General features: G+C 34.9%; 1 protein-coding gene across 3 annotated transcripts in view; it reads left to right on the forward strand.

Annotated features, from left to right (window-relative positions):
- NAALADL2 (N-acetylated alpha-linked acidic dipeptidase like 2) overlaps positions 1-13,049 on the forward strand; it is a 1,143,498-nt gene that overhangs the window by 503,452 nt on the left and 626,997 nt on the right. For all 3 annotated transcript variants that reach the window (XM_036017285.1, XM_036017284.1, XM_028504896.2), the window contains one exon: positions 4,704-5,205. In XM_036017285.1, the coding sequence (XP_035873178.1) occupies positions 4,712-5,205 (494 nt within the window). In that variant the 5' untranslated portion in view covers positions 4,704-4,711. The remainder of the gene's footprint in view (positions 1-4,703; positions 5,206-13,049) is intronic.

Here is a 13,049-nt window from a genome sequence, read left to right on the forward strand (position 1 = left end):
GTGAAAAGGTGAAAGCTCTTCACTTAAAAAGGAAACAAAATTGTAAATGCTGAGGTTGCTAAGATGTCTGGTAAGAATGACTTTTTCATCAAATTGTGAAGAAGGGAAAAAAACCCCATGCTAGTTTTTCTATTGAGCCTCAGAACTGCAAAGGTTATGACCACAGTGCATAATAAATGTGTTGTTAAGATTGGAAAGGCACTAAATTTGTGCATGGAGATGTTTATGGAAATTTTTCAGAAATAAAATTTTTGAGAGACAGAATATAATCACATATCTTTTATTACAGTATAGTGTTATAGTGATTCTAGTTTATTATTGATTATTGTAATCTTTTACTGTGCCTAATTTAAAAATTAAACTTTATCATTATGTATAGGGGAAAACAGTATATATAGAATATTATACTACGTGAGGTTTCAGGCAGCCCTCGGAGGTCTTGGAACTATCCCCTACAAATAAGGGAGAATGACTACATAAAAATAAATGTTTTAGTATATTAAATTTTAAAACAGTTTAGCCTTTGGCATGGGCCTGGTTGGGAGGGGATCTAACTTAAATAAATAAGATATGCAGAAAACATGAATAACTTTTCATGAAAAGTTATGAAAACATGAATAACATGAACATGTCAACTTTTTCTAACAATTTCTCCTTATAAGAAAGACCAATGGTACAATATAAACCATAAGGGTGTTTCAGATATTTCTATTTTTAAAAAATGCCACAAGTTTCTATGACCTGGCCTACACAAAAGTACATATCTTATAGAGAAAGATTCATGTAGAGGATTCTATTTTTTTTTAAATTACTCCTGTGGAATAGCTGTAAAATAATATGACAGTATAAATTAAATGAATCTTTTGTGTCAGCAATAGAAAATATATGAAGGTCAAATGGCATAAAATATGATATCTTAGGCTTGCTGATTTTGCTAGATTTCTTTTTATAATATAACATTTTCATTGCACTTGGGAATTGAAATGTTCTGGTAAAAGAAATGTGATGTGTCATTTCCTAGTCTCACAAGGCATAGGTGTTTTAGGGAAAACTGTGTTCTTTATGGGGCCCAGAGGATAATTTGTTCTGACTCAATACTAAATGTTATCAAAGTTTTATTAACTCAGTAGATTGTTAATCAGTGTTATTTTTGAGGATTTCATTTTAGATAGACTGATTACATGAAACAAGATGTGAGGGCAGAGATTTTTAGTTATATTTTTGCAAAATCTATCCTATTGTCCTTAAAGCAAGATAATTTAAATAAATGGATATATGAATTGTATATAATTGTAATGGAAATGTGAATTATATATGTATACTTATATACTTAAAATTCTTCAGTGTATGTGTTATCAATACTTATTTCCATGGTAATTCTACTGAATTACTTTGGACTTTGTTACATTAAGTGGCTCCATCTCCCTCTGACCCAGATACTGCTTTCCTGGAATACAGACTTTAGTGAAAATTTGTCAATGTGTAATGAGTTCAAAGTGGTGGTAAGGATGTCAGGCAGCTATCTATCATAATGAGGAGTTAATATATGTATCTGCATTACATTTTAATTGATGGCTCTGACCGATATTTGAAAAGCGTTAAATTGCTGATGTGCATGTGATGGAATGCCTATTGTCAGGGTAGAAATGGAAACTCTGCCTCGTCATTGCAGTTGGTTTTTAAGTGATTTGTAGAGAAATGACTGAATGTTTGTACTAGAGGTCAGAGCTAGGGATCTCACATTTTAGTAGTAGCTCCTATGAGTCAAGTCTTCCTTCAACATAAACTACGTTCTATAATTAAATCTTTGAAATGCTTTTGAGAAAGAGACATTGATTCATTAAAGTGAGAGGTAAAAATCTAAGAAAAACCACTGGGGCAGTGTTTAAGTAAATCAATCAATAATGCATGAATTGAACAGCCAAAGAAGTAAATATTATAATATTATATCAAGATAGCAAGGATTTATTGATGTTTAAGCTAAACAGGGAAAACTTGACTGGTGCTAAGAAATTGCACATTTTATAAAGTATGTTAAAGTACTTTAAATTGTGGGGTATTTAAGTATTTAAAAGTTTACCACTGACTTTTTAGTCTTATATTTTCATAAAAGTGCTTTTGCCTTTAAAAATGTATACCCAAATATCACTTTCTCAGTCTTAACAGAATCACTTAATTTTAGAACTCAGTCTCCACTTCTGGAATATGACAGAGTTTGAATCATAAACCTTAGAGAGTTTTACTTCCTTCAGATTTCCTCTATCCTCTAATTCCCCTTCCCCTCCATCCTCCTCCTTTTTTTTTAACCAAGTATGATTTGAATTCTTCATGCATCAGTCATTCCAACATCTCCTAACTAATCTGAATAAGTATCACTAACTCCATATGTTATTCCCTTTCTCTGCTTGTCTTGATGTGGCCAAAGACAGAATTCAAATGCTGCATTTTCTGAATCATTTTGGAAACTAGGCCAAGTAGAGGGAAGCAGGGCAGGAAAGTGGGCAGGAAAGGCAGAAGAATGAGGAAAGGGTCTGTAGAATCATTCCTGAGGCTGTCCTCTCATGTATAGGACCAAATAAATACCTGCATGATAACAGTTGGCATGTCATGCGGTGTTTTTAAAAAATATTTCAGACTCTACATATAGACTAAATGTTAAATCAAACACACTAATAACTATTATATGTATATGCATGTATATGGGGTTGTATATATGTCTGTATATATACATATATATATATATATATAATATATATGGGGGGTTGTACATGAGTATTAGGCAGCCTCCTCCTTTTCTCCACAATGTCTTACAGAATTATATAATTTTTCTGCACTATTGAGCTTATTTCTTACAACAATCCTTGACAGTTTTCCCTCCTCTACTACTAGAAATATTTTTTGACCCATGCACTCGTCAGTGGTTGTGTTAGGTTCACTCTCTCAATGAATCCTAATGACAACACTATGAGGTTTATATTATTATCATGCCCATTTCACAGATGAATACTCTGAGTTGCAGAGAATTAAGCCCTTTGTCCAAGATCACATTCCTTACTTTTACTCCCAAATTTCTGGCCTATCTGCTGCATCTTTAGCTACATCATACTACTCTGGGTTTTTCACATGGTCCACACACTATGCATTCTCATTCTTCTGTGTGCTTATAGATTTACCCATGCTGGGATGCCCTCCACTCACACTGCTGCTGGTCCTTCTCTTTTGTCAAAAGTACTTTAGCAGTCACTTGGGAAATCCTTTCCCATTTTCTTCGTAGAGTCAATCATCCCAGATTCCCCCTTACATTTTTTTTTAAATTTCACTTAGTTGTTTATTTATCTATTTGTCTCTCTTACTGGATTATTCCCTTCCTGAGGATAGGCTTCTGTTCCAGTATGTGCCATGCATTAGATTCTCATCTTATTGACTCAACTCCAGGTTAAGTGTAGATCCTAGTTTGTAGTGTAGTAGATGAGAGTCTAGTCAGAATTACAAAATATTTTATTATGTTTGAACTTTCTAAAACATTCAGAACATTTTAAGTCATATGAGCTTCTGCCAGCCTGGATTGGAGCTGTGCATAATTCCACCCTCCTTTATGAAGTCCCTATTTGTATCTTTTTCGTTAGAGTTCATTTGTCAAAAACTGGTTGTTAGGCAATTGGCTAATCAGTTGTCAGGTGAGCTCCGTTCTTTACCCACAGTGGGGCACGTAGAAAAGTCATAAAACATAGTGAGGGACCTTAACTTCCAGCTTGGGTAACATATCTAATACACAGAAAATTTAGTTATAAATATTCTTAATCTGCAACCATAACACACCAGTGGGTTACTGAATACAGACTGAAGACCACTTGTAGTTAATTAGCCTAGTTATCCTAATACCACACTGCGGGATACAGCAAGCAGTCATCCAAAGCTGTGTGGGGGAGAAAAAACTCCATCTGCCATTGCTATAGCAAGGTTATGAAACCAAATTCTCCTAGCCTGGCAAAAGGCTTCCTTTTTTGGATGGATGCCAGCCCAGACTTTTATTTAAAGTTGAATGAGTTAGGCCAATTCATGTCATGCATTCCATGGAATATCTTGGTCATCTGGGGTAGCCTTAAATTTTTCCAGTCCTTTGGTTTCTCACAGCTATGTAATGCACCATATCTTACTTCTTGTATTTCTGTAGAGTTGCTATTTTATTCTGCCTATTTTCTGCCTATTCTTACTCTGAATTTGATTTTAAAATTAGCTCCTGCAGTGTAAATTATCCCAGGGTCTTTTATTTTTTCCCTTAACCTAGCAAACAGTAGTTGTATTACTTCTGCCTTTTTTTTTCTTTAAAAGTGATTGTAAAAATGAGTAAGCTTCAATTTTGCCTTCATTGTAATGCATTATCCTCAGTACAACTGTGCATTTGTGACTTATTTTTCTGAGCTTCAAAGGTTAATAGTGCGTGTGCATGTATGTGTGCGTATTTTGAGTTCTCATAAACTTTTCCACCAAGTACCTTCTTTTATGTTTTGTCTTCTTTTCCAATAGTAACATCAATAGAAAAACATAATTAGCTTATATGTGATTTTTCTGTAGGGGCAATGCACTTCTGCTGATTATAATCACTGAAATTTATGGACACATAATATGGTTTATTGTTTTGTTTTCACCATGGAGGTTTTCTTTGTTGTCTATTTTAAGAAACTCTACTTTCATTTTCACAGGTAAAAAGATGGCCTATCAAAAGGTCAATGCAGATCAAAGAGCTCCAGGACATTCACAGTACTTAGACAATGATGACCTTCAAGCTACTGCCCTTGACTTAGAGTGGGACATGGAAAAAGAACTGGAGGAGCCCGGTTTTGACCAGTTCCAACTAGATAGTGCTGAGAATCAGAACCTGGAGAATTCAGAGACTGCGGACCTCAATCTTGATTCCATTCAACCAGCAACTTCACCCAAAGGCAGGTTCCAGCGACTTCAAGAAGAGACTGACTATGCTACCCGTTACACAAGATCTGCACCAAAGAGCAACCACTGCAACCTTTGCCGCCTTTTAAAAATACTTTGCACAGCCATCATTTTATTTATTTTTGGCATTTTGATAGGCTATTATGCACATAAAAATTGCCCTTCAAATGCCACTTCTTCAGGAACACTTGATCACCAGTTATACCAAGAGATTCTCAAGACAATCCAAGCAGAAGATATTAAGAAGACTTTCAGGTAGGTAGAGGAAAAATGGATGTTAGTGGGAAGTTTGTACCTGGGAAAGGTGTTTTAGTGAGTACTGAGCAGGTAATTTTGTAAAAGTTTGAAGATAATCTTGCAAACCAAGAGACGTAACTTACCAGCAAGCACATTCTTCACAGAGGGAGTTCATATTATCAGATTTATGATATTGTAATGCAAATTTATGATGCTGTTTTATTAATTTATAATGAGAACAATGAGTACTACAAAGATGAAAACACATGAGCCAGTACATTTTTTCCATCTTGAGAAGCCCAAGTAAGCCAAATTGAGATGCAAAGACTGCTGGATATTCACGTAACAAAAAGTAAGGCATTAGCCATATGATTGAATTTTTAATGACCTCAGAATAAAACAAACCTGATTTACAGGCAGAAGCGACTGTCTGCTATGGTCAAGAGCTAAGACAAGCACTGATAGCCTTTGGTCTCCTGCATCCCTGAGCTTCCCAATGAACACATTTGTATTGAAACACTGGTTTCTAGATATCAGGCAATTCTAAAAACTCATCTCTCTTGAAATTAAGTTTGCATATGATTTGCTTCACTACAAAGTGTTGTTTTTTAAGTTAATGATAAGAAAATATTATTTATCAGGCTTTATTCTGAGCTCTTTGGAAAAGCTTCATTGATGTCACATAATCAGTGGTAACTCAAACATTTTATTGTTTTATATATTACTGTCATATATGTTATTGTAAAATGTTCCTTAGTTTACCTATTCAGTGAAGTGAGAACTAGAAGGGGATGACTAGATGTTGGTTTCCCTACATATTTTCTGTATTTGCTGAGAAGAGAAAGTTCTAGGTGAATCATACAGGTGTTATTGTAGGCGCATGAAGAAGAGGACTACTTTCCAAGCATATTCTTTCTGGGTTACACTGACTTATTACAGCCAAGATGTTGGCATGTATTCATTTCTAGAGATTGTCTAGGGAGTGTGTTCTCTGAAAATGCATTGTTTAATCTATGTGTTGAAATATCACTTATATTCTTATAGGTGAATTATAATTCTCTTCCAGATCATGCCTGAGTTACTAGTGGGAACTAGTTTCCTACACTCTTCTGTGTCTGATACCCACTGCTGTATAAGCATTCTTTACCATGTAATATGCAAATAATAACACTTTCCATGGTATTTCCTAATGTAAAATCAACAACATAAATATTACAAATTTAGCTAAAAAGAAAACCTATTCACTGACTGTGGTACTTCCAGGCACTATTTAGTGGTTGGATGCAGATTCAAAATTATGCTCTGTCAAATAGCCAGTCTTTTTTCCTATTGCAATAATAGATTTTTTCTTTAAAAAATATGTTTGGTACAAATATGGTTACAGTAACTTTCTCCAAAAAACATTTCCTCATCCAAAAGCAATTAGTCTCAAATCGTTGTGATAACCACATGCCTAACTATGACTTCCTGCATATACTAAGTCATCATAACATGAACTGTACATCACAAGCTCCTAGTGTTATTTTCCATCAATTTATGATCAGTTTTGCCTCTCCATGGCCAACTATTTTGTTCATCAATTGCTATCTCTCTTTTTTTATTGGATCTCCATTTCTGCCCATGCTCTAAAGCTATGTTAGTTCTTGAAAAACATCCTAAAAGTTGTGAAATATAAAATACATTTTTAATAGATTAGGCTACAGATTCCATGAAGAACTGGATCAAATCTGCTTTACCCACCATTAGACTTCTATTGTCTAGCAAGCATGAAATGAGTATTTTTCTAAGGGAAGAAATAAATGCATAGATATAAGTGAGAAACACTTAAAGACCTGTGTTTACTTATTCAGTTATATTACAAATTTGAAAATTATGTCACTATTTTGATTTTATATAATTATATTCAAAAAGTTATGAATTATTATTTGTGTTACAATTATAAAATACTATTTTCTATTATATAATTATGTGATACCCAGAAGATATGCAATGTCCTGGTTTTTTTTTAAGATTTTATTTATTTCTTTTTAGAGAGGGAAGGGAGGGAGAAAGAGAGAGAGAGAGAAACATCAATGTGCGGTTACTGGGGGCTGTGGCCTGCAACCCAGGCATGTGCCCTGGCTGGGAATCGAACCTTCGACACTTTAGTTCACAGCCCACGCTCAATCCACTGAGCTACACCAGCCAGGCAATGTCCTGTTTTTAAATAAATGAAAACTCATGTATAACCAGATACTGTAAAAATGTGAAAGTTGATGTTTCACTTGAAGACAATTGATGATAATTTCAAATTAGGTTCAGCATGCAGAACTTGAATTTAAAAAGAAAGAATATAATCCTGATATGATCACCTAGTTATAGCCTGTGAGAGACAGGAGAAACAGTGAAAAAAGAGGATTTTTGGAAAGATCTACTAGTGGTGTTATAAGTCTCAATCTTTTCTCAAGGAGGAAGCCTAAAGTCCTATAGAAAGAAGGTTTAGTAGAACTACTTGGAAAAATTTGATACTGCTTCACATAGAGCATTTGACTCCCAAATGAGAAATCGAAGTGGTAAGACTTGCACTGGCTAGTTGCTGATGGAAATGCAGCTAAAAACTCCTGCCATGTTCAGAGAGCATCATCCTAGTTCACGAGAGTATCAAGGCAGAACATTGTGCTCCCATTTTGTGTATTTTCAAGTCTCTGTTTCAGTCTTGGCAGTGTTGGGAGCTCTGAGGGATTATAGAAACAAAAAACAAATAAAAATTGATTCTTTTCTGTATTTGACTCCAGGGCTCCCAATCTAGAGATAGTCAAAAAGTGGGAGACAGTTCAAAGTTCCAGCTCTTAAATGACACTGATCACTTTAGGGTATAATCCCAGCACTGGATTTGCTGAGTCAAAAGGCACTTCCATTATAGTTTTCTGAGGAAAATCCATATTGTTTTCCACAGTGGTTGTACCACTCTGCATTCCCATCAACAGTGCACTAGGGTTCCCCTTTCTCCACAACCTTGCCAGCACTTATTTTGTTGTTTTGGTTATGATGGCCATTCTGATCAGTGTGAAGTGGTATCTCACTGTGGTTTTAATTTGCGTCTCTCTGATGGCTAGTGATGCTGAGCATCCTTTCATATATCTCTGGGCCCTCTGTATGTCCTCCTTACAGAAGTGTCTGTTCAGGTCCTTTGCCCATTTTTTAATTGGGTTGTTTGTCTTCCTGGAGTGGAGTCATGTGAGCTCTTTAGATATTTTGGAGACCAAACTTTTGTCTGAGATATCATTGGTAAATATATTTTTTCATATGCTTGTTTCTCTTTTTATTTTCTTGATGTTTTCTTTAGTCGTGCAGAAGCTTTTTACTTTGATGAAATCCCATTTGTTTATTATTTCCTTTTTATCTCTTGCTCTAGGGGACATGTCAGTAAAAATATTGATGCATAAAATAGCTGAGATTTTCTTGCATATGTTCTTCTCTAGGAGTTTATGTGGTATTGCGACTTATAGTTAAGTCTTTTATCCACCTTGAGTTTATTTTTGTGTATGGTGTAATTTGGTGATTTTACATTTTTTTGCATGTAGCTGTCCAGCTCTCTAAATATAATTTGTTGAAGAGTCTATTTTTACTCCATTGTATGCTTCTGTCCCCTTTGCCAAGTATTAATTGACCATAGAGACTTGGGTTTATTTCTGGGCTCTCCAGTCTGTTCCATTGATCTGTGGGTCTGTTCTTATGCCAGTACCAGACTGTTTTGATTACAGTGGCCTTGTAATATAGTTTGAGATCAGGTATTGTGATCCCTCCTACTTTGTTCCTCTTTCTCAAAATTGCTGTGGCTATTCAGAGTTGTTTATGATTCCATATATGCTAAGTAAAATGAGCCAGGCGGTAAAAGACAAATACCATATGATCTCACCTATTAGTGGAAACTAATCAACAAAACAAGCAAGACAAATATACCCAGAGACATTGAAATAAAGAACAAACTGATAGTAACCAGAGGGGAGGGAGGAAAGGGATCATGGGGGAAAATAGGGGAAGGGCCATCAAGGAACATGTATAAAGGACCCATGGACAAAGCCAAAGAGGGTAGTTCAGGGATGGGAGGCAGGTATGGGTGAGGCAGAGGGACATCATGGGGTAGGGAAAAGGGAGACAACTGTACTTTAACAGCAACAAAAAATATTTTAAAAATAGGACTTATTTAATGTATGCTTTTGGTGCCTTTAAATAGTAACTACTTAATGTTATGTTTATTGTAAGCTTCAAACAGGAAACTAGCCTTACACAATACTCTATGAATAATAATTATTAATTTGATTGGGTTTTAAGATATGGCACCTGTAGTGAATCAGCTTCAAGGACCTTCATAGCCATAGTCCTCTGATTTTCACAACAAGGTGACTTAGCTCCCTTTCCATCTGCACTACTTTTTGTTTGCCTTGTTGTTTCTCCTTCTGATACCAACAGCTGTATATGTGACCCAATACATTATTTGTCCAATTCCTATTCCTAAGAAAGAAATATGATTATTATCCTTTGTGGGGCCAGGATATTTGTAACTCTGTCACATGCTTATCCCTAGTCTAAACAGCTTTGGCCTGTTGGGATGCTGGTCACCATGTATAAAACAGACTTAACTAAGACTAGAGAGAGAGCTCTTTAACTCAGAAGAAATTAAATTAGGTAAAATGTTTAATTACTATTGTATGATAAAGTCACCAATCCTTTATATTGTTAAATGAATGACATTTATGTGTGTGTGTGTGTGCGTGTGTGTACACACACGATGAAGATCCTAAACACATTTTTTGAAAAGGAATTTTTTGTTCTTGTTTATTCTATTACAGTTTTCCCAATTTTTTTCCTTTTTGCCCTCCTCCCAGCCCACCCCCCCACTCCCACAGTCAATCACCACACCATTGTCTGTCCACGTCCATGAGTTATTCATATATGTTCTTTGACTAATCCCTTCCCCATCTTTCCACCTTAAACACATTTTTGAACAGAGTAAAGTAAGTTGAAAACATCAGTATTTGTTAGCAAATAGAACATTATAATAATAAAGTATTTGAAGTGGATGAATGAGGTTAAGTATATTTTGAATATAGGAATATATTGCCTTTTGATAGCTGTAGATGCTAGGAAAATAATGAGAAGGAAAGGAGAAAGTATGTTAGACCCTAATTGTGATTAATATGGTATCTTATTTTTTAATGGGAAGAGCATTATTATTTTCCTTAAAAGTACAAGCCATACAGAAAGTTACAGAGAATAAAGTAATTTTACCACCCATAATTCTACAACCTTCTTTTATCATTTTCTTTCTATATTTGCCTGACAATCAGCAAAACTGCATTATCCTGTGTATATTGTTTTGATACATGCTTTTGAATTATTTTCATTTACAATATCATTAGGATCATTTTCAAACCAATAAATTATAGGTTAACTCATTAAGTAAACAAACTTGGTATTCCACTATATAGACATCATGAATTCATTTAACTTGTTTCTTATAAATGGACATTTAGGTTGTCTCTAAAATATTCTTTTACATAGTCTTTGTGTGCTTAATTATTCCCTTCTGATAAATTCCTGGAAGCATGTCACAAATTCAGGAAGTTAGAATTTGTTTAGCTGTTTAGTTCGTATTACTAAAGTGCCTTGTAGGGCCACTAGCCTTTCAGGTTCTCATTATTTTTTGTTTTTATTGGCCAAAGATGATGTTAGCAAAGCTTTATAAATTAATTGACCATTTATTTTTCTTTATGCATGTATAAAATACTTCTTTTCATTATTTTATTTTACTGGTGTTCAAGTACAGTTGTCTGCCTTTTCCCCTCACCACTCCCCCCACCCAGCCATCTCCACCTCCCTCCCCTGAGTTCACCCCCTCTTGGTTTTGTCCATGTGTCCTTTATAGTTGTTCCTGAAAACCCTTCACCCTTTTCCCCCATTATCTCCTCCCCCCTTCTCTCTCGGTTACTGTCCATTTATATGAACTACTTTTAAAGTATGTTCCTCATGACTTTGATAGGTTCTTCCTTATGGCCTTTAGAGATTCAGAAAAAAAGTACCGTAATGGTAAAATAGTCTATCACTTTATGTGTGGTAATCCATCTTTCTGGATTTTATTTAGAAAACACATTTTATTTGTTAAAGTAAATAATTAAACAATACAATAAAATCTCTAGATATTTATCTATGTTTAATTATCTATTTCATTTGGACAGGAGAAATTTTTTTTAGTCATTATCTGGTTTGGTATGGCAGTTAAGCATGAGTTAAGTTGTACTGTAACATGATCTTTATAAACATTAAAAACACCATATTTTCTTATCTAGTATTTAACTCTTTAAAAAGTTTAGGAAATGCTATAAATTATCTTTGTCAAGACCTTGATGAATGAAACCTTATATGGAAATCTAGACAACATTCCATATTGTTTTAGATAGGGGCATGTTTTAATTATTACTTAAAAATTAATTGAAATGAATTCTCAAATTTATTTTATCTTATGAAATAATACTTTTAAAGATGGTTTTCTTCTTCTCCCTCTTTTCCTCTTTTCTTTTTTCTCTGCTTCCTCCCCTTCAGTTTTTTAGCAATGGGAGTATATTTCATAATCGCATATTTAACTTGAGTGGTACACTTTGTAGTTCCAACACAAACTTGCCATTGGCACTATTTAGTTAGGTTACTGGCTTTAATGACATGAAACTAAAGGAATGACAAATTTGCTTCATACTTTATACTGCTTCCTGTTTTATGCCCCCTTCATGTCTATGATAAACCTTGCACTCTTTTTCATTGCGTTCAGATCTTGCCACAGAATCCTTCTCAACCAAGCATTTTTGGAAGTTTTTATTAATTGATTAGAAGTGCACAAAAGAATTTGTATTGTTATCTCTATACTGGATCACATTCTTGTCCTATGTTTTCCCCATTCTGGATTACCTCTTAAGAATTAGTTTTATTTGCATGGTCAGATGGATTTCTCCCCTCTGTAAAGGGCAAGGCCCTACTTTTACCAGGCCAAATAACTGCATCAGGAACCCTAGACTAATGGCTACCCTGTCCTGCCAAGGAGGCCAAAATCTTAGTAAGCTACTTGTTAGTGTCTACTATGTTTTTATGATTCTTCTTAAACTAAGTTGGTCACCAGAAAGAAGGAAGTCTCTGTTCAAGCTATCTAGAAATAAAACATGTAATTTGCTCTAAATGCAATGAAATGCTTGCTTACCTGCCCTAATTTACCATCCCTTGACGTAACAAAGTAAACAGTCTTTTGCTCCTCTGCCCTGTCCTTTTAACCCAGACATGAGACATGTTTACCTGTTAGAGTATTATTGTCTCTCCTGTGCTCACAGTCTCTTCATTCCTTTCCTCCTTCTCTTTCCCCATCTATGACTCTTGTTTACTTTCTTCTAGTCGAGAACTGTGATGCCCCTTTTACCAAAGGATGTAAAACCATCTAGCTTCTTATTCAAGAAAGCTGACAACTACACATTCTCTCCAGTCTTAATGAGAGAGGCATGGGTGTCATGGCTTAGAGAGAAGCTAGCTGTGGAGTCCATGGGTTCCTGGAGACCCATGGACTATTTTATATTTATCAGAACACTAGAAAGACTCCTTTAATATAAATAATTATTTACTCCTCTGATACCACAGAAGTGTGTTTTTTGCTTTTACAATATTATACAGATGTGAGGCTTGATAATGGCTATGCCATCAACAACTGTTTTTCTCCAGTCTCCAGCTATACTTCCTAACCATCTCTCTGTTCTTCCTCTGTCTTATGTGTTTATTTTTCATCTCCATTTTCTCTACCCTTCATGTTTTTTGAGGGTAGGAATGTTGGGAGAAATAAAGAAGGC

The sequence above is a fragment of the Phyllostomus discolor genome, chromosome 2 (genome assembly GCF_004126475.2).
Source record: "Phyllostomus discolor isolate MPI-MPIP mPhyDis1 chromosome 2, mPhyDis1.pri.v3, whole genome shotgun sequence".
Classification (NCBI taxonomy): Eukaryota; Metazoa; Chordata; class Mammalia; order Chiroptera; family Phyllostomidae; genus Phyllostomus; species Phyllostomus discolor.